Genomic DNA, 20,040 nt, shown 5'->3' with positions numbered 1-20,040 from the left:
GTGTTCCTTCCAAACATATACAATAATTTCCCTAAGAGGAATTTTCATATCAGCTCCTAAAGAATAACACTTGCTTTATATCATTGAATATGTGCTAAATTTGGTGTATAACCCTTATTAAAATTTTCATTAGAGTTGGAGTTCCTGTTCACTAAATACTATCATTAGTAATATTTCTATTACTAGCAAAAACAACAGCAATGCCTCCCATTGGGAAAGTGATTTGCAGTGTATGAAGTGCTTTCAAATACACTATTTGAGCCCACCATAATCTTGTGAGGTCAAAAGAATGGTATCATTATCTCCGTTTTATTAATTTAATCATAAGGAAACAGCTGAGAGAGAAATGAAGACCGCAAAAGAGTGGTAGATTCAAAACTGAAAATCAGATTTCCTGCTTCCGAATTCAGTGGTCTTTCTTTTGTACCCGAGGGATTCCAAAATGCAATACAGCCAACCAGCTTCCCTGTTCAAATATGAACTTTCACAGGCACATTTTTCCTTTGAGGCTAGACAGGTCTGTCTGACCCCAAAGCCCATGTCTCAACCACTCTTCTTTTTTTGTTGAGACAAAAAAAAAAAATTATTGGAAAATCAGAACTGAACAAAATATAAATGAAACTTTTGATGAAAAAATCAAATGAAAATTGTAATAGCGACTGACTATGCTATTTGAAATACGCAAATGTATTCAGTTTCATGCAAAAATGTGTGTTCCATTATGTTATAAGATTGTGGTTCTTTTTCCAAATGCCATGTTTCAATTCAACCATTTTACAATATTTCGCAGAATGCAGTACAGGCCAAAAGTATATATAAAATATGTATTTGAGATGTTCAGTTCTTTTCACTAAATTTTCTTTTGCTTTCTTCGGTTGTAATCTTATGCTCCCATCCATGGCAGGATGCAGTCTTAAATCTCCATGCATCTTCCATGAACCTTTTTCTTTTTTTAAATAAACAGTGGCTAACCTGAAATACAAGGAGACACTGCTACAACATCACACCTTGGGTTCTCACCAGCAAATGTCAAACTTTCTTAGTGACTTTACAGATGTTCATTTTCTAGCAGGTTTCATTTCTTTTTAATCTGAGAAAAATTCAGTTATCTTTCACATATATTTTAATTTGTAATCAAAATTATTTAGAAACTACACTTAGAGACTATTTTGAAATGTTTTCTGGAGATTGAGGGGGTGAGTCTGAAAGCACCAAAGTTATCTCATTTTAACCATTTTGATGGAATTTCACAACATTTGTGACAAATCTTTGGGTCTTAAAGCAACTTTACTTAAAAAATATAAAAGTGTAATAGGCGATTTAGGATACTTATTGAGGTAGAATGCATTTTCCAAAGACGGCCACGAGAATATGTCCCTTCCCACGTACTGGGCCTACAATATGACTTCACCACTTTTCACTTCAAGAGGATTGAGTAAACCTTTATCCTCAAAAGTAAAAATTATAAAAATAAGTTTACTTCATCTTAAAATGTGGATAGTAATCGCAAATATGCATTTAGAAGTCATAAAATAAATCAAGTGTTGAAATTTCGATGTAATTTTTCTAATAAATTCCTTTGGTAGCATGAGGCAACATCCTTCACTTCACATTTGACTTCTACAATGTCATATTAAGAGGGTTGTTTTTTCTTTGGCAAAAAAATATCCAAAGCCTACATCAAGAAATGAATTCATAATTAAAGGGTAAAAACACAGACTCTGTGATGGGAAGCAGAGCCAATAAATGAGCTAATACATTCCCTTTTGTTGGTTTAAGGTTAGTTTGAGTTGGATTTCTTGCAAACAAATCCTGACTAATTCAACATGCCAAGTAACGTCACACACACACAGACACACACACACACCCCCAGTAAAAAACACTTGGAGCAATACAAAAATCTATAGTCAGAACCTTTAAGATGACACCCACTATTTAACATATCAAATTATTTTTCAAAGTGGGAAAATGATTTGAATAAGAAAATTATGTTGATAAAATACCAAATAGCCTTGGCCCTTAGAAACAAATGCAATATGCTCTTTTTAAGCACCAGTGGAACATTAACAAAAATTGATCCTATATGAGTCTATAAAGAAAACTGCACTAAGTTCCACAAGCCAGAAATTATGCAAGTAACATTCTTGACCATAATAGAGTCCAACTATAAATGAATAATAAACAATTAACCCACCCCCCAATCCAAACATCAGAATTTTTAAAAAGTCATTTCCTATAAAACTCCTAGGTCAAAAAGAGTGACTAGGTTACACATTATTTGTGACAAGAAAAAAGAGAAGAGGAAGCCTTAAAGCAACTTGAGACTAGATGAACATCTCTTGATGATGGTTTTAATATCATGAAATAGATGACTTTTTTCCAAGAAAATCTAAATTATGAAATTCACTTTAAAATTAAGACCTTGTATATAACAATAAGCAGGGGGGACACTTGAAAATGATGTTAATGATCCAGCCACATGCTCCCCGCCTCAATCCTGCCCCCAAGAGGGAAAAGCAAGAACTGAATTTAGACAGTTATAGACACAAATTCTTCCAAACTTTTAAAACAGATAGCTTCTATGATATGAACTATTTAAGATTATTAAAAGGTATGGAAAACTCCAAGTCATCTCACAAAACTAGTATAAAACTGATGATAAAAATCTATAAAAGAAAAAAAACCCAGATCTACTTCATAGAGTGCTGCCTTATACAATGCTATATGACAGATGCAAGCCTAGGGCCATATTGAGAAGAACAGTTAGCATAGGTTTTTCCTTCTGCTGATTAGCCAGTATGATAGAATAACTACTACTATAAGCTCCCAGGTAATGAAAAAAAGTAGAACCATAATATGGTATGGACCCACAGGAGTGCCATTTTGGTATGAAAATGCAAGTTTTATAGCACTCCAAATAGGTGAGTTCTTTTTAGGAGCCAGATGAGAAGACAGCTGGTAAAAATTAAGGACTGTTGAAAGCCATTTCGCCTTATGAAGGGCATCATAAACATCACTGGAGCGCCTGAAAGGAAGTGACCAATTATATCAAGAGTAGCTGGAAGAAACTACAGCTAGAGGCCTGTTATGATTTGAAGGGATTTGAAGAGAACAAAACAGCTATTGCTGATGTACCATGTCGGGAACACATCTCCATAGGAAGTACGCTAAAATGAGCCCATAGTGGGCCAAATCAGCTTGCAGTCCTACATTCCCATTTGCAGGAAGGCATCTTGTTCTCCACCACGCTCAACAGATGATACCTACGTGCATCAATATCATTCATACATGCATGGAAAACCCTAAATTAAATGCTAGCACATTGTAATCAAGTCAAAAGTATAATAAAAGAACACTACATGTGACCTCAAACAACTGGGCATTCACATACCAAATCACTCACACACAAATATTCACACACACTCAAAGAGCAACAACCAGATAGGAACTTCCTGCGATCAAGCAGATACACCCACCCACCCTCACATCCATCCTCGCTTTTCCCTTGCCAGTTTCCATTAGGAGCTGCTCCTGCAACTATTTAAGACTGAGCTCCACAACCAGGCTATGAATTTCACTCCCCGGCATCTTAGGACATTTCTTGATACTTTGCCTTTTGCTTTCATTCTGGAACTTTCTCCTTGCCTTTTTTTTGTATGTGTATATTCATTTTATTTTATTTTACTTTTAACATCTTTATTGGAGTATAATTGCTTTACAATGTTGTGTTTGTTTCTGCCGTATAACAAAGTGAATCAGCTATATGTATACGTATATCCCCATATCCTCTCCCTCTTGCATCTCCCTCCCACCCTCCCTATCCCACCCCTCTAGGTGGTCACAAAGCACCGAGCTGATCTCCCTGTGCGATGCAGCTGCTTCCCACTATCTATTTTCAATTGGTAGTGTGTATATGTCCATGCCACTCTCTCACTTTGTCCCAGCTTACCCTTCCCCCTCCCCATGTCCTCAAGTCCATTTTCTACGTCTGTGTCTTTATTCCTGTCCTGCCCCTAGGTTCTTCAGATACATTTTTTTTTTTTTAGATTCCATATATATGTGGTAGCATACAGTGTTTGCTTTTCTCTTTCTGACTTACTTCACTCTGTATGACAGACTCTAGGTCCATCCACCTCACTACAAATAACTCAGTTGCGTTCCTTTTTATGGCTGAGTAATATTCCATTGTACACGTGCCACATTTTCTTTATCCATTCATCTGTCGATGGACACTTAGGTTGCTTCCATGTCCTGGCTATAGTAAATAGAGCTGCAGTGAACATCGTGGTACATGACTCTTTTTGAATTATGGTTTTCTCAGGGTATATGCCCAGTAGTGGGATTACTGGGTCATATGGTAGTTCTATTTTTAGTTTTTTAAGGAACCTTCATACTGTTCTCCATAGTGGCTGTATCAGTTTACATTCCCACCAACAGTGCAAGAGGGTTCCCTTTTCTCCACACCCTCTCCAGCATTTATTGTTTGTAGATATTTTGGTGATGGCCATTCTGGTCAATGTGAGGTGACACATTGTAGTTTGATTTGCATTTCTCTAATGATTAGTGATGTTGAGCATCCTTCCATGTGTTTTCTGGAAATCTGTATGTCTGCTTTGGAGAAATGTCTATCTAGGTCTTCTGCCCATTTTTGGATTGGGTTGTTCGCTTTTGGATACTGAGCTGCATGAGCTGCTTATATATTTTGGAGATTAAACCTTTCTCAGTTGCTTCATTTGAAAATATTTTCTCCCATTCTAAGTGTTGTCTTTTCATCTTGTTTATGGTTTCCTCTGCTATGCAAAAGCTTTGAAGTTTCATTAGGTCGCATTTGTTTATTTTTGTTTTTATTTTCATTTCTCTAGGAGGTGGGTCAAAAAGGATCATGCTGTGATTTATGTCATAGAGTGTTCTGCGTATGTTTTCCTCTAAGAGTTTTATAGTGTCTGGTCTTACATTTGGGTCTTTAATCCGTTTTGAGCTTATTTTTGTGTATGGTGTTAGGGAGTGTTCTAATTTCATTCTTTTACATGTAGCTGTCCAGTTTTCCCAGCACCACTTATTGAAGAGGCTGTCTTTTCTCCATTGTATATTTTTCCCTCCTTTATCAAAGATAAGGTGACCATACGTGCATGCGTGTATCTCTGTACTTTCTATCCTGTTCCATTGATCCATATTCTGGTTTTTGTGCCAGTACCATACTTTCTTGATTACTGTAGCTTTGTGGTATAGTTTGAAGTTAGGGAGCCTGATTCCTCCAGCTCTGTTTTTCTTTCGCAAGATTGCCTTGGCTATTCGGGGTCTTTTGTGTTTCCATACAAATTGTGATATTTATTGTTCTAGTTCTGTAAAAAATGCTATTGGTAGTTTGATAGGGATTGCACTGAATCTGTAGATTGTTTTGGGTAGTACAGTCATTTTCACAATGGTGATTCTTCCAATCCAAGAACATGGTATATCTCTCCATCTGTTTGTATCATCTCTAATTTCTTTCATCAGTGTCTTATAGTTTTCTGAGTACAGGTCTTTTGTCTCCTTAGGTAGGTTTATTCCTAGGTATTTTATTCTTTTTGTTGCAATGGTAAATGGGAGTGTTTCCTTAATTTCTCTTTCATATTTTTCATCATTAGTGTATAGGAATGCCAGAGATTTCTGTGCATTAATTTTGTATCCTGCTACTTTACCAAATTCATTGATTAGCTCTAGTAGTTTTCTGGTAATATCTTTAGGATTCTCTATGTATAGTATCATGTCATCTGCAAACAGTGACGGTTTTACCTCTTCTTTTCCGATTTGGATTCCTTTTATTGTGGCTAAAACTTCCAAAACTATGTTGAATAATAGTGGTGAGAGTGGGCAACCTTGTTTTGTTCCTGATCTTAGTGGAAATGGTTTAGTTTTTCACCATTGAGGATGATGTTGGCTGTGGGTTTGTCATATATAGCCTTTATTATGTTGAGGTTGGTTCCCTCTATGCCTACTTTCTGGTGGGTTTTTTTTTTTTTTTTTTTTGCAGTACGCGGGCGTCTCACTGTTGTGGACTCTCCCGTTGCGGAGCACAGGCTCCGGACGCGCAGGCTCAGCGGCCACGGCTCACGGGCCCAGCCACTCCACGGCATGTGGGATCTTCCCGGACGGGGGCACGAACCCGTGTCCCCTGCATCGGCAGGCGGACTCTCAACCACTGTGCCACCAGGGAAGCCCTCTGGAGGGTTTTTATCATAAATTGGTGTTGAATTTTGTCGAAGGCTTTTTCTGCATCTATTGAGATGATCATATGGGTTTTCTCCTTCAATTTGTTAACATGGTGTATCACATTGATTTGCGTATACTGAAGAATCCTTGTAATCCTGGGATAAACCCCACTTGATCATGTTGTATGATCCTTTTAACGTACTGTTGGATTCTGTTTGCTCGTATTTTGTTGAGGACTTTTGCATCTATGTTCATCAGTATATTGGCCTATAGTTTTCTTTCTTTGTTACATCTTTGTCTGGTTTTGGTATCAGGGTGATGGTGGCCTCGTAGAATGAGTTTGGGAGTGTTCCTCCCTCTGCTATACTTTGGAAGAGTTGGAGAAGGATAGGTGTTAGCTCTTCTCTAAATGTTTGATAGAATTCGCCTGTGAAGCCATCTGGTCCTGGGCTTTTGTTTGTTGGAAGATTTTTAATTCCAGTCTCAATTTCAGTGCTTGTGATTGGTCTGTTTATATTTTCTATTTCTTCCTGGTTCAGTCTCAGAAGATTGTGTTTTTCTAAGAATTTGTCCATTTCTTCCAGGTTGTCAATTTTATTGGCATATAGTTGCTTGTAATAGTCTCTTATGATGCTTTGTATTTCTGCAGTGTCATTTGCAACTTTTCCTTTTTCATTCCTAATTCTGTTGATTTGAGTCTTCTCCCTTTTTTTCTTGATGAGTCTGGCTAATGGTTTATTAATTTTGTTTATCTTCTCAAAGAACCAGCTTTTAGTTTTATTGATATTTGCTATCATTTCCTTTATTTCTTTTACATTTATTTCTGATCTGATTTTTATGATTTCTTTCTTTCTGCTAACTTTGAGGGGGTTTTGTTCTTTCTCTAATTGCTTTAAGTGTAAGGTTAGGTTGTTTATTTGAGATTTTTCTTGTTTCTTGAGGTAGTATTGTATTCCTATAAACTTCCCTCTTAGAACTGCTTTTGCTGCATCCCATCGTTTTGGGTCATCGTGTTTTCATTGTCATTTGTTTCTAGGTATTTTTTGATTTCCTCTTTGATTTCTTCAGTGATCTCTTGGTTATTAAGTAGTGTATTGTTCAGCCTCCATGTGTTTGTATATTTTACAGATTGTTTCCTGTAATTGACATCTAGTCTCATAGCACTGTGGTCAGAAAGGATACTTGATACAATTTCAATTTTCTTAAATTTACCAAGGCTTGATTTGTGACCCAAGATATGATCTCTCCTGAAGAATATTCCGTGAGCACTTGAGAAGAAAGTGTATTCTGTTGTTTTTGGATGGAATGTCCCATAAATATCAATTAAGTCCATCTTGTTTAATGTATCATTTAAAGCTTGTGTTTCCTTATTTATTTTCATTTTGGATGATCTGTCTATTGGTGAAAGTGGGGTGTTAAAGTCCCCTACTATGATTGCGTTACTGTCAATTTCCCCTCTCCTTGCCTTTTAAATGTACCCAAGGCTCTCTGTCATTAATAACAGCACACTCACACACCTCCCCCTTAACCCACTGTGCCTTCTAGCCTTCTACTTCTCTCTGTTTTCTTTATCGTAAGTTTTGCCACAAGAAAATCTAATCTATTCATCTCCATTTCATCACCTATCACTCTCCTCCGTCCTTTCAAGTCTGACTTCGTCTCCACCACTCCATGGAACTGACCCTGTAAGTCCTCAGTGACTTCCCCTTGCTGGACCCGGTGCTGATTCTCAGTTTACCTCACTTCACCTCTCAGTGGCCTCAACGCAGCCAACTCTGGTTCCCACCACACCACTCCCTCCTGGTTTTGCTCCCATCTGGCTGACCTCTTCATTGCATTGACATTTGTGGCTCAGTATCCTCCACCCAGCCATCGGATGTTGAATTTCCTCAAAGCTCATTCTTAGACCCTCCCCACGGCTCACAGGTGTTCTCTTCCTGAAGATTTGCATACATGCCCCTGGCTTCAATTCTCTCCGTACACAGATGACTCGTAAATGTATATTTCCAGACTAGATCTTGCCACTTTGCTTCAGATTCACACATTCAACTGTCTCTTTAGCATCTCCATTTGGAAGTCTAAAGGCACTTTAAAATCATTATGTCCAAACTGAAGTCATGATTTCTTTCTGCCAAACTGGACCGCCTGTCGGCACTCATCATCTCAGAAAAGAATCTTAGGGCTCAGACCTGCCACCTCACTCCCACTGGCCCACTCCACTGACAGACTTTTTCCCTTCTCAACATCTCTCAAAGTCACCTGCTCACTCCATCTCCATCATCATCACCACTCCAGCCCAAGCTCTTTCCTGGACCAGCAAAAGCTTCCTTGATGGTCCCTCTTACATCTGCTATGAACCATTCTAATCCCTTTTTTACAATACAACCAGACTAACCTTTTTGAAATAAATAAACATTTGATCATTAACTCCCACTTTAATGACTTGAATTGCTTCTCATCGATCTTGGGATAAAGACCCAAATCAACACGGCCGGTAAGGCCTTAACTGTCTGGCCCCTGCATTCCTCTCTAGCATCATCTCACATTAAACTCCGTCTTTCTCAGTACCCCAGCTGTGCCCGACTTCTTCAGCTCCTGGAATGTCCCATGTGCCCTCCTGCCAAGTAGGGCCCTTCCACATGATCTTTTTTCTGCTGGAAATTCTCTTTGTACCATCATCTCCAACCTCTCTTTGCTTAATTAATTCCTCACCTTTCAGATTTAAGTTCGAGTGTAATTGTTCTTAGGGAAGCTTTCCCTGACTTCCCTAATTAGGTCAAATTCCTCCTATTATATGCTTTCATAGCACCACATACTTCTTCTGTAGCTGCTATAACCAGCTGTAACTTTACATACGTGTGTGTGATTATGTGAGTAACACATTTCCCTCACTAGAGTTGAGTTCCAAAGGTAGGAACTACTGAATCCATATCACTTAGCCAAGTGCTTGGCACAAAGAAACGTGTACTAAACATTTATAAGCTGTTGTTTTTGAATGAAACAATAGAGAGATTCCCGCTAATGTCAAGACCAAGGCAAAGTTAGCATTATCCACATTATTTACTATCGTTTTTGAAATTCTGGACAATGCAGTAAGATATAAAACATAAACAAGATAAATAACTATTGGAAATAGAAAGAGAAAAATCATCATTAATTGCATTAATTGATTATTGCAATAATTGATTATTTACTTGAAGAATTCAAAAGAATGCACTCGGAAACTGTTAGATGCATTAAGGGCTTCAGCAGTTTAGTCAGATTTTTTTTTAAAAAGGGGAAAAAACCAGTATTCTAATATAAGATGAATAACCTATTATTATTATATTATAAACCAATCAACCCACCAACATTTATCGTATACGATGTGTCAGGCACTGTGATTAAACACCTCTCCAACATAACCTTGTTTAAGAATCACAGTTAATTTCGTTTCTTTTTATGGCTGAGTAATATATGGGGATATATGTATATGTATAGCTGATTTACTTTGTTATAAAGCAGAAACTAACACACCATTGTAAAGCAGTTATAGTCCAATAAAGACGTTTAAAAAAAAGAAAGAATAACAGTTAATCCTTTCATTAATCCTAATAAGGTAGATATGGCTCTTCTCATTTTACAAAAATAAACCTCTACAAACTTAAATAACTAGTCCAAAGGGAGTGGAAGAACTAGGGTTCAAAAATGGGGCCAGGCCTCAAAGTCCATGTGTATGCTACTAGCCTGTGCTTTTAGAAAATCCAAGGGTGAAAATGAAAGGTCATAAATGCAACAAATAATATAAGATACCAAAGAAAACTTTAGTGAGGAAGGTTTATGAGGTAGTAAATTACAAAACCTTACCAGAGGGTATTAAAAAGGTAAGCATAACTTCTAGAATGTACATGTATGTACACACGCACACATACACACACACACATACACACACAACACAATGCTGTATACATACATACATACACACACTCTGGAAGATGGAAATTGAATACGTCTGCATGCTTCATACTTTTGGGAATTGAAAAAGAATTCTCTGTTGCCACTCCAGTATGAAAGCAGATTTGTAAAACGTTCTTAATCATCAGTAATGACAACAAACGGATTCACTTTTATTTCCTGTATGATGTGAAGGCAAGTTAGAATATACAAATACACAATATCAAGATGTGACTGTGGGCTTCCCTGGTGGCGCAGTGGTTGAGAGTCCGCCTGCCGATGCAGGGGACACGGGTTCGTGCCCCGGTCCGGGAAGATCCCACATGCCGCGGAGTGGCTGGGCCCGTGAGCCATGGCCACTGAGCCTGCGCATCTGGAGGCTGTGCTCCGCAGCGGGAGAGGCCGCAACAGTGAGAGGCCCGCGTATCCCCCCCCCCCAAAAAAAAAAAAGATGTGACCGAAAGTTTATCTTTTTGGAAATCTATAATTTGCATATCTTATTTTTCTACAGAAACAGGAATGTTGAAGAAATAACTATATGCCTGTGGAAATTCTACTTTCCTGTGGTTTTCAGTCACTGCAGACTTACCCTGCCTATTATCCAGGGTGAGGGTTAAAAACCCACATTCAAAACCACACGTAAGTGGACTTGTAGAGGCCAAGCCTCTAAAACCACATTAAAATGGATCACAGAGAGGCAAGTATCACCGCCTATAAGTAATGGAGTAGAGACAGTAAAGCCAAAATAACCGAAAGCTGCACTCCATCAGGACAAGGACTATGCCTTCATTTTATACCCTGATCCTGAGCCCAGAAGCAAGTGCAGAGCATGGAGTCTAGCACAGAGCAGGTGTCCGGTTTCCTGAATTTATAGAGGATTTTATAATCCTCCAAGCTTTCCAGTTTTTATAGAATTTAGTTATGTATTTAAAAGGAAATTTTAAGCTTGAACCCAAGAAATTAAAAACGTTACTTTTTACAAAGTTAAGAAGCTTATTATAAGCGCTGACAGTTCAATCAACCCTCTCTAAAGAACAACAATTAAGCTGTTCGTTTTCTGTTTTGGACTGTGTGATGCCCTCTGATCCTCAGCTTCCCCAACTGTAAAATTTGGGTTAGTGGGTATCCAAGGTTCATCTTAATGATCTAATTCTTAATTACACAGCTCAAGGCACCCTCACAAGGCTAAATCCTGTTTAACTGAAAGTTGAAAGATTACCAAGTTGAGGGCTATTAAAATATGTAAAATGCATTCCAGATACACAAGAGGATGTCAGAAATAAATGGACACCTTCCCATCAACCATCTGAATACTGAAATGCATTTCTAACATGAGCAAGGCATTTTTCTCCTCACAATAGGCCAAAAGGTCCACAGTGCCCATAAGGATAAACTGCATTAGTCAAGTTTCACAAAAACTTTTATGTTTGAAACAGATCCTGGTCATGCTATTACTCCTAAGTATATACTCAAGAGAAATGAAGACATATGTCCATACAAAAATGTGAACATGAATGTGCAGAGCAGTATTTTTCATAATACCAAAGACATGCAAATAATCCAAATTCTAACTGATGAATGGCGACATGTGATATAGCCATACAATGGAATAGTATTCAGTCCTAAAAAGAAATGAAGTACTGACTTATGCTACAACATGGATGAACATTGAAAACACACTAAGTTAAAGAGAGGGGTCACAGAAGATCACTTATTGTGTGATTCCATTTATATGAAATGTCCAGAATAAATAGAAAGTAGATTAGTAGTTGCCAGAGGCTGCTGCTAGCAGGGAAATGGGGGCTTGAGGGAAAATGGGGAGTGATTTCTCAAGGATACAGGGTTCTTTTGGGGGGAAAGTGTTCTTTCTAAACCTGATCGTGATGATGGCTGCACAAGTTGGTGAATATACTTAAAGACACCAAATTGTATACTTTAAATATATAAATCGTATGGTATGTGAATTAACAGCTTAATAAAGTTGTTACCCAAAAAACAGAAAATCATTCCGGGGGATCCAGGCATCCTGGAGGTGGAAACTAGGGCTGTCTTAGTGGACACTGGGAACACCGCAGATCCTAACATTTTGGCACCAGGCTCCAAAAATGAGGTCTAATAGACTCTCCCAGCTGAATCAGAATTTACCTGGTCAATTTTCCTTGGGCAACTCCTAGTAGCCTGCTGAGTTCCAAGGACCCAACAAGCCATATTCTCCCATCTGGAGAGGGCCTTCCCGGTCAGGAAAAGAACTGAAGTCAAGGATGACAGAGTACTAGATGCAACAGTAATTCTATCAATGGCAGTATTAAAAGCCTGAGATTAACACAGTAGTTTTGGGGGATGCAAGCAATAGCAGGGCTTATTTCTGCTCTCATACTGAAAGGCAAAGCTCCAATCTCTGGTGAAAATACAGCAATGTAGTGGCTCAGAAGTGGTAGAGATAGCTGCGTTTTGTAGTCATGTAGTAGAAAGTTCCAGACATCTATAATTGCAATTGAATAGGAGAACATTTTTGCATCCCAGTGACTATCTCTAGAGGGTTTCCCCAGATTCATCAAGAAAGGACTAGCTCCCAGATTGCCAAGGGCATATCTGTCTTAAGGTTTCCAAGATATAACAAAAGACGTGGCCAGGACCCTGAACCCAGAGGGAGCAGTAGTTAGGTTTTGGGGCAACGGCAGACATGTGGCAGTGTGCAGGTAACTGAGACTTACGTGCCCGGAAGGGAGGAGACACAGCAGACATTTAGGGTGAACCAGGCTAAGTTCCTGGCTAGCTGGGATGGGCTTCTAGGAACCAGGGAGAAGCAAGTAAGAGAGAGAATCTGGAGGCAGATAAGGGTTCTTCTCCTAACTTGCACATGTGTACCTCCAGGCGAAAGGCAGTAGCTTAGCTGAAACCTGGGGGTAAAGCACACACCACCTCATCTGGGTCTATTGACAGGCTGGTGTCTAGGATAGGTGGGTTTACAGGTTGATTAGACAAGAAAGGAGAAAGACAGATACCATGAAGTCACAGTGATTGGATGGCAAGGATTGAGAATGTCCTCAAGAGCCTGAGGGGCAAAAGAGGAGAGGCTTGGGCACAATGACTGGTCCACGAGCTCTAAGACCCGATCGGGAGCTCCTAATGGGCGTGGGGCCGGCAGGAGGAGTGGAGCCTGCTCTTGAGCCAACTGCCTCCTAAGGCAATAGCTTCCTTATCTTGTCCACCGTTGGCTGGGACTCAAGTCAGAGCATTTCTAGCCCCCAACTTTAGCCATGACAGCTGGCAGGAAGGCACAGTCAAGAGTCAGTGATAGGATGTCAGGGGCCTGGATTCCTGATGAGATGAGTCTCCTTCATGTTAGTAGAGGATCTAGGTTTCCCATTGATTATTTCTGTCTTTTTCCTTCCAACAGAGAGAGAATGACTATCCGGACTCCCACGCCCTGCTCATCCACTTCCTTTTCGATCCTGGAATGCTTAAAGCACCTTGGGGCCAACTTCCGCCCCAGTGGGGTCCTCTGACTATATTACCACTTCCTAATCCTAACAGGGTCCCCTGGCTATGCATGTTACCCCACACGTACACACATAAATCATGGTGATCAGTGTGCTCTGCACTGGTTTCTGGTCCAATGTGCAGGTATGGACCTAAATATTTTCTAAGGATGGCTTCTGACCAAGAGTTGCATCAGATAGGGCAATCCCAGGCTGCCTCAATCTGTAATTCTGTTTTATGCACAAGATTGCCTTAACTAATCATTTCTGCATTTTCCTATTTATTCTCTATTTATCAGTGACCTCTCACTCCATCTCAGTTAGGCGGATGCTTAGGCCAAGGAGCACAGGCTACAGTGCCACTAGTCCTTTATCTTTCTAGAATAATCACGATGAAAACTGAAAGAAAGAAAAGGCATAGTTGTCAATTATTCAACCTTAACCTCCTTTTGACTTCTGCTAATTTGCATATCTGGCTTAACCGATTTAGTGATTTCTCAAAGCATCCGCAATGCAAGACCTAACCGTCCCTTAAACAGAAAAATCACATACCTCCCAAACACGTGGCGGTGCAAGGGGTGAACCCAGCGTACTCCCAGTCGTAAGTCATCTCACTGTCTTGCTCCTGCTGGGAGGCGGCCAGCTCACGGGAGGTGGGGCTCTCATCACAGGGTTCCAGGTGGCAGGGCCGCTCGGTGGGCAGCCGGGGGCCTTCACACTCTTCCTCGGGTAGCTCGGTCTCCGTCTGCGTGAACGTCAGGAGCACGCGGCACTTCACCTCTCGCACCTGAACGCCCGGCCCACACGTGGTGCTGCAGGCGGACCAGGGCTCTGGAATGAACCTGCGTGAAACGGGGGAGCCCCGGGTGGGGGGAGGACACGGGCAGTCATTCAAGAGAGGCCACAAAAGGAGCGACAAGCATTCTATGAAGGAAAAAAGTAACTTCATCCAGAGGGAATTCAATATATTTGGAATGCTGTCCTTTTGTTGGTGCTCAAAAAGGTGTCGCTGACAAATGTTCCAACCCCGTCAGCCATGGAAAGAAATTTGCACCAGAGATACACTGAACTTTTGTACCCATTTTATAATTCAAATTCTGTGCTCTGACCTTTGCAGATCATCACTAAAAGGTTTTCTTTAACATCTGGTAATAAATAAACCATTGTGTAGAGATCATTTCTACTCTGATTTCTTTTATAATATGGAGATGTTCACCAGTATTTATTCAAGAAATCTTTATTGAGCTTACCCTTTCGTAACAGGCAGAGTTTTATTAAAATGTCTCGATATTTAGGAGCTAAACTGTAGGATAACAAATGCCTTCTGAAGAGTGGATGAAGCTTTAATATTCTTTTCTATTTAATATATAAATACACAAAACTTCTGAATCTTCTTGAAAATATCCCAGGTGTTGCCCAATCTGACTGAATAAAGCATTTATTTCTTATCCTGAATCATTATCCACTAAATCACAGGGTGTCACCCTTTGGTCTGTAGACCAAAGGCCTACAAAGGTCAAATCCAGCCTACCTGTTAAGAATGATTTTTATAGTTTTCAATGGCTGGGGGGAAAAAAAAGAAGGATAATATTTTGTGTCATGTGAAAATGACATAAAATTCCATGTGTGTCCATAATTAAAGATTTATTGAATACAGCCACGATCACTTGTTCACCCATTAGTTTACGGCTGCTTTTGTGTTACACGGCAGAGCTGAGTATTTGCAATATAGACTGTTTGGTCTGCAAAACCTAAAAGAGTTATTATCTGGCTCTTTACATAAAATGTTTACTGATTCCTGCACTGAATTTAAAACATAGATTCAATAGGGACATATATTTTAAAGATACTCTGAAGGAACATTTGCATCATAAGATATCAACAAGTAATAGGCTGGAAAGAGTGAGGTAATAGAATAAGTCTGGGAAACTTTGCTTTCAATAAGGTTGAATAGGTTTATTTACTGCAAAACTTTTCTAAAAACTATGATATGAATGCATACCATACATATTTAAGAGGGGAATATGATGGGCATCATTTCCTAAACTTAAGTGAATATACGCCTCTATTCATGGGATAATGTTGTACTAACTAACTTCAGAAAATGCTGCTGAGATGTTTGCTTAAAATGCAGTTCCAAGGCTTAATGTTTAAAATCTCAGAATGATATGGTTACAAGGGTCTCTCAGAGTCATTTAAGCTTCTTTCCCTAGATAAGGCTTCATTACAGTTGTACACAATAGCACATACCAATCAGCAGAATTGAAACACCATTGCTTTAGATGAGCCCAATAAAGAAACATCAATAACTCCTCCCTTTCCGCATTTTTGTTTCCTGGGTTGAAAATTGTTAGTGGGAAACTCTATTCTCTAATCCTCATTTTCCATGAAAGGTTTTGCTTAACTTCTCAGGATGGAGTGGTATTGGAGTAATATTTGCATGTTTACTCTCTGCTTGTTGCTTTCCCACGGTAGAACTGGAAAGGAGGAGACTGATTAAATTTAAGATGATGCATCCATAGAATGTAATAAGATGAGGTCATTTAAAAGAAGGAGGTGAGTCTATATGATTGCTAAGGAATAGTCTTCTCTTGAAGACTGTTAAATGAAATAAGTGTGGGATATATATACTATGATCTTTTGTCTAAATACACAAAAGGGCATATATATACACATATATAGTGTATATACTATATATAGTATATAGTTATAGCTGTATGTCTATATATGCTGATTTACATATAATTTCTCTTTTCAGGAAGCAATTGCAAGAGTTGGGAACTGGAGTGTGTAAAGGGAGGCGTTTACTTTTTGTTTTGCAGCTTTAAAATGTTTGAACTTTCTAACCATATGAATACGGTACTTCTATGATCATTAATATTTTTCTCTTTTTGCCTTTGTAATAAAAACTTAAACTTTGGGATTACGTTGTAATGGGAAGTAGATTTTTTTCATTCAGACTGGACTCCTGTGTCTTGTAGATTCAGAATCCTGAGAGGAAGGCTCACCTCAATTCCCAACAGGGCAAATGATGGTTACACTTGATATTTTTCTAGGTGTCCTGGATCTTTCAAGTTGTTTTTCTGTTCAATTTTTTAATTAAAAAAAATTGGGGGGATTGTGGGATCTTAGTTCCCAGACCAGGGATAGAACCCGGGCCCTCAAAAGTGAAAGCACAGAGTCCTAACCACTGTACCACCTGGGAATTTCCTCAAGTTGGTTTTCAAAGATCCTTTTAAGGGTCCTCTTAAAAACAAATGTCAGAGCTGTCCAAATTAGCCATGAATGATTTGGGGGAGGTGATGTGGGGAGCCACAGCAACTCCAAAATGTATGCATCTTCTAGCATGATCTTCTTCTATGTATTATTTGTTATTTAAAGGAAAGACAGTATAGTGTTCATGCAGTTCTGAATCTTGTTTTGTTTTTTTTTCTCTCCCGCAGTCATTTTTTTTAAAGAAAAGAATGGAGCGCAGTTGCACACAAGCATTTGAAGAGCAATGTCTGGGCACAACAAAACCAGGGAAACAGAGCATGTTCCCTATGTCTTTGCACAACAGAAGAACTTGAAAGAAGAGCAATTCACTAACATGAGAGCTTAGACACAAGATGACAAAACAACAGAATAAAATGGAAAACTATAGAGCTGAAGAAACAAACTACGAAACATAACATTATTAGAAACTAACAAATAATTCAGAACTAAGAAGAAAAACAGAAGAAATATAGCTGAAAATCAAATTAATGACATAGAAGCAAGACTTGGAAGTGAATGCAGTGTTGAGAGAGAGAGAAAGAGAAGCTTTTAAAGCAATTCGAGGGGTGAAAGGAGGGATGGGCTGCAAAGGAAGCTTTTGGGGTGATGGGAATGTTTTGTATCATGAATGGGGCTGGGGTTTTATGGTTCCGTACATCTGTTAAAACTCATCACTTTGAATAGACAGTTTTTGTATGTAAATTATACCTCTCTAAAATTGATTTTTAATGCAGTTTTTAGAGGTAAAATGAGAGAGAACCTAAATAATCCAATATTGAAGACAACTGGATTCTTCAAGTAGAGGTTTCAACACATGAAACAGAAAAAAAGTGTTCACAAATAAAATATGCGAAAAATGTGCCTAAAATACAGCTTGGAAAGGTACGCTGTCTTCCAGGAAAAAGTGATGAAAAAATGATTCACATAAAAACCTAGAGCTTTCAGCAGAATAATGCCCCCCCAAAGATGTCCACACCCTAATTCCTAGAATTTATGAATATGTTACCTTACATTGCAAAAGGGATTTTGCAGATGTGATTAAGGTTATGACCTCAAGATAGGGAGATTACCCTAGTGGGCCTAATCTAATCATATGAGTCCTTAAAAACAGAAAAAATTCTCTGGCTGAGTTAGAGAGATGCAGCAGAACAAGAGGCAAGAGAGATTCAAAGCATGAGAGGTACTCAGCCCGCTGTTCCTGGTTCCAAGATGGAAGAGGCCAGGAGCTGAGGAATGTAGGAGGCATCCAGAAGTTGAGAACAACTCCTGGCCAACAGCTAGCAAGGAAATGGAGATTTCAGCTCTGCAACTGCATGCGCCTGAATTCTGCCAACTCCCTGAATGAGCCTGGGAGTGGATTCCACCCTAGGGCCTTCAGAGAAGCGTTCAGGCTGACAGACATCTTGATTTTAGCCTCGTGGGATCCAGAGAAACCAGTTGAATCTATTGGGTTTCTGACCTACAGAACTGTGAGATAATAAATTTGTGTTGTCTTAAAGCACTATGTTTGTGTAGATGAATATACCTGGCTTAAAAAAGTAAAACTTTGAGGATGAAGAAAGAATTGTATAAGCATTACAAAAAAAGTCCCTTATAAGAATAAAAAGTCAGGTGGACTTCAGACTCACAACATTCAAAACCAGAAAAGGATGGAGCAAAAGTTTTGAGAGAGAGAATCTGGGTCCCAAGAATATTATGTCCAGTCAAATTGTTATTCAAATACAAAGGCCATAATTTTCTGTAAAATAGGAACAGTAATGGTACCAACCTAATGGGGTTAGGTAAGGATTAAATGAGATGTCAGAGTGAAAAGTTCAATAATTACAACACAATAAAAAATGACAACTAACATTAATTGCATTATTATTCGTGTGAGATACTGTTCTATGTACTTCACATATATTTTATCATTTACTCCTAACAACAAGCCCATCAGGAAGTATTGTTATTATTCCCATTTTACAGATGAGGAAACTGAGGGTAATTTGTCAAAGATTACAAAGTAGCTACTGGTGTTATCTTACCCTGCCTCAGCAGTGAGAGATCATAGGTGAGAGATGCATTTTTAAGATCATCCAAGATGACAATAAAAGGATGCCAGGAAAATTCAACAATACTATTTGGGGGCATTTACTTTTCTTATTTCAAAAATGAATAAACAAACACCAATACCCACTTGATAAAATAATTCTTCGCTCTAAAAGAAGAATGTAAACTGTATTAGTGAAAGAAAAGCATATTTTGGGGAAAATATTATCAGAAACAGAAGGAAATGTATAGCATCTCCTTAAAATTTAATGACAATAAAATTCAAGGAAGCATTCTACAAAACAAAAGATAAATGATGGGGTTAAGAAGTCAAAACATGGCTGGAAAAAAAACCTCTGGCTTGGTTGAGAAAAGACTGAAAAATACAAAAATAATGCAAAGTTTGCTCTATGACAGAAGAAAATCCAAATGAATAGTAGGAAATACATTCAATGAGGAGGAGGGCAAGTGCTTTTGTTTGAAGGGGAGGTGTGCCTCCAAAACATGGAGGAAAAAAGACAAAGAGGTGGGGGAAAATATCACATGTTAAAAATAGAGAAGAGATGCAATACAGACAGTTGGTGAACCTTTAGAATAAATAAGAAAAATAACAGAAAAGAGGCACAAATACAACAGAAGAAAACTTTCATGCACCCAAGAAAGATTTGAATCTATGTCTTAAAAGCCCTCACTGTTTACCAAAATTATTGAAAAGAAAATAGAACCTGGACTTATTCTAGAAAAATCCTCTAATTTTAAGTATATGGGGAAAATCTTATATCTAAGCAGAAAAAAAAAAAAATGGTTCACAACACAAGGAGGAAGGACAGTTTAGGCGCAAATGTTTCCTTTTCAATATCCAGAGCCATATGTCCACAGTTTTAAGGAAAAAAAAGAAGATAGCTTATTAAACAAGAGTTCATATTCCTGCTCATTTGAGGGTGTAAGAAAGGCATCCTTAAATATAGAGGGTCTTAGAGAGTATGCCATCTGTATAATCTCCCAGAAAAAAATGCACAAAGATCCCCTCCAATTTAATGAGAATTTCATTTTTAAAATTACTATGGGGGAAAAACAAAAAACAAAACAAGATTCAGCACTGCCTGAACACTATAGTATCTTTGGTTTAAATTTTAAAAAGGAAATTTGA

General features: G+C 38.6%; 1 protein-coding gene across 1 annotated transcript in view; it reads right to left on the bottom strand.

Moving 5' to 3' along the window:
- Positions 1 to 20,040, bottom strand: part of ADAMTSL3 (ADAMTS like 3) — a gene marked incomplete at both ends in the record, with an annotated part of 539,369 nt that overhangs the window by 109,875 nt on the left and 409,454 nt on the right. The window contains 1 exon segment of the mRNA XM_082852534.1: positions 14,160 to 14,449. Coding sequence (XP_082708660.1) covers positions 14,160 to 14,449 — 290 coding nt within the window.

Source organism: Leucopleurus acutus (genome assembly GCF_964270905.1).
Source record: "Leucopleurus acutus genome assembly, chromosome: 1".
Lineage (NCBI taxonomy): Eukaryota > Metazoa > Chordata > Mammalia > Artiodactyla > Delphinidae > Leucopleurus > Leucopleurus acutus.
This window is presented reverse-complemented; position numbering and strand designations above follow the sequence as displayed.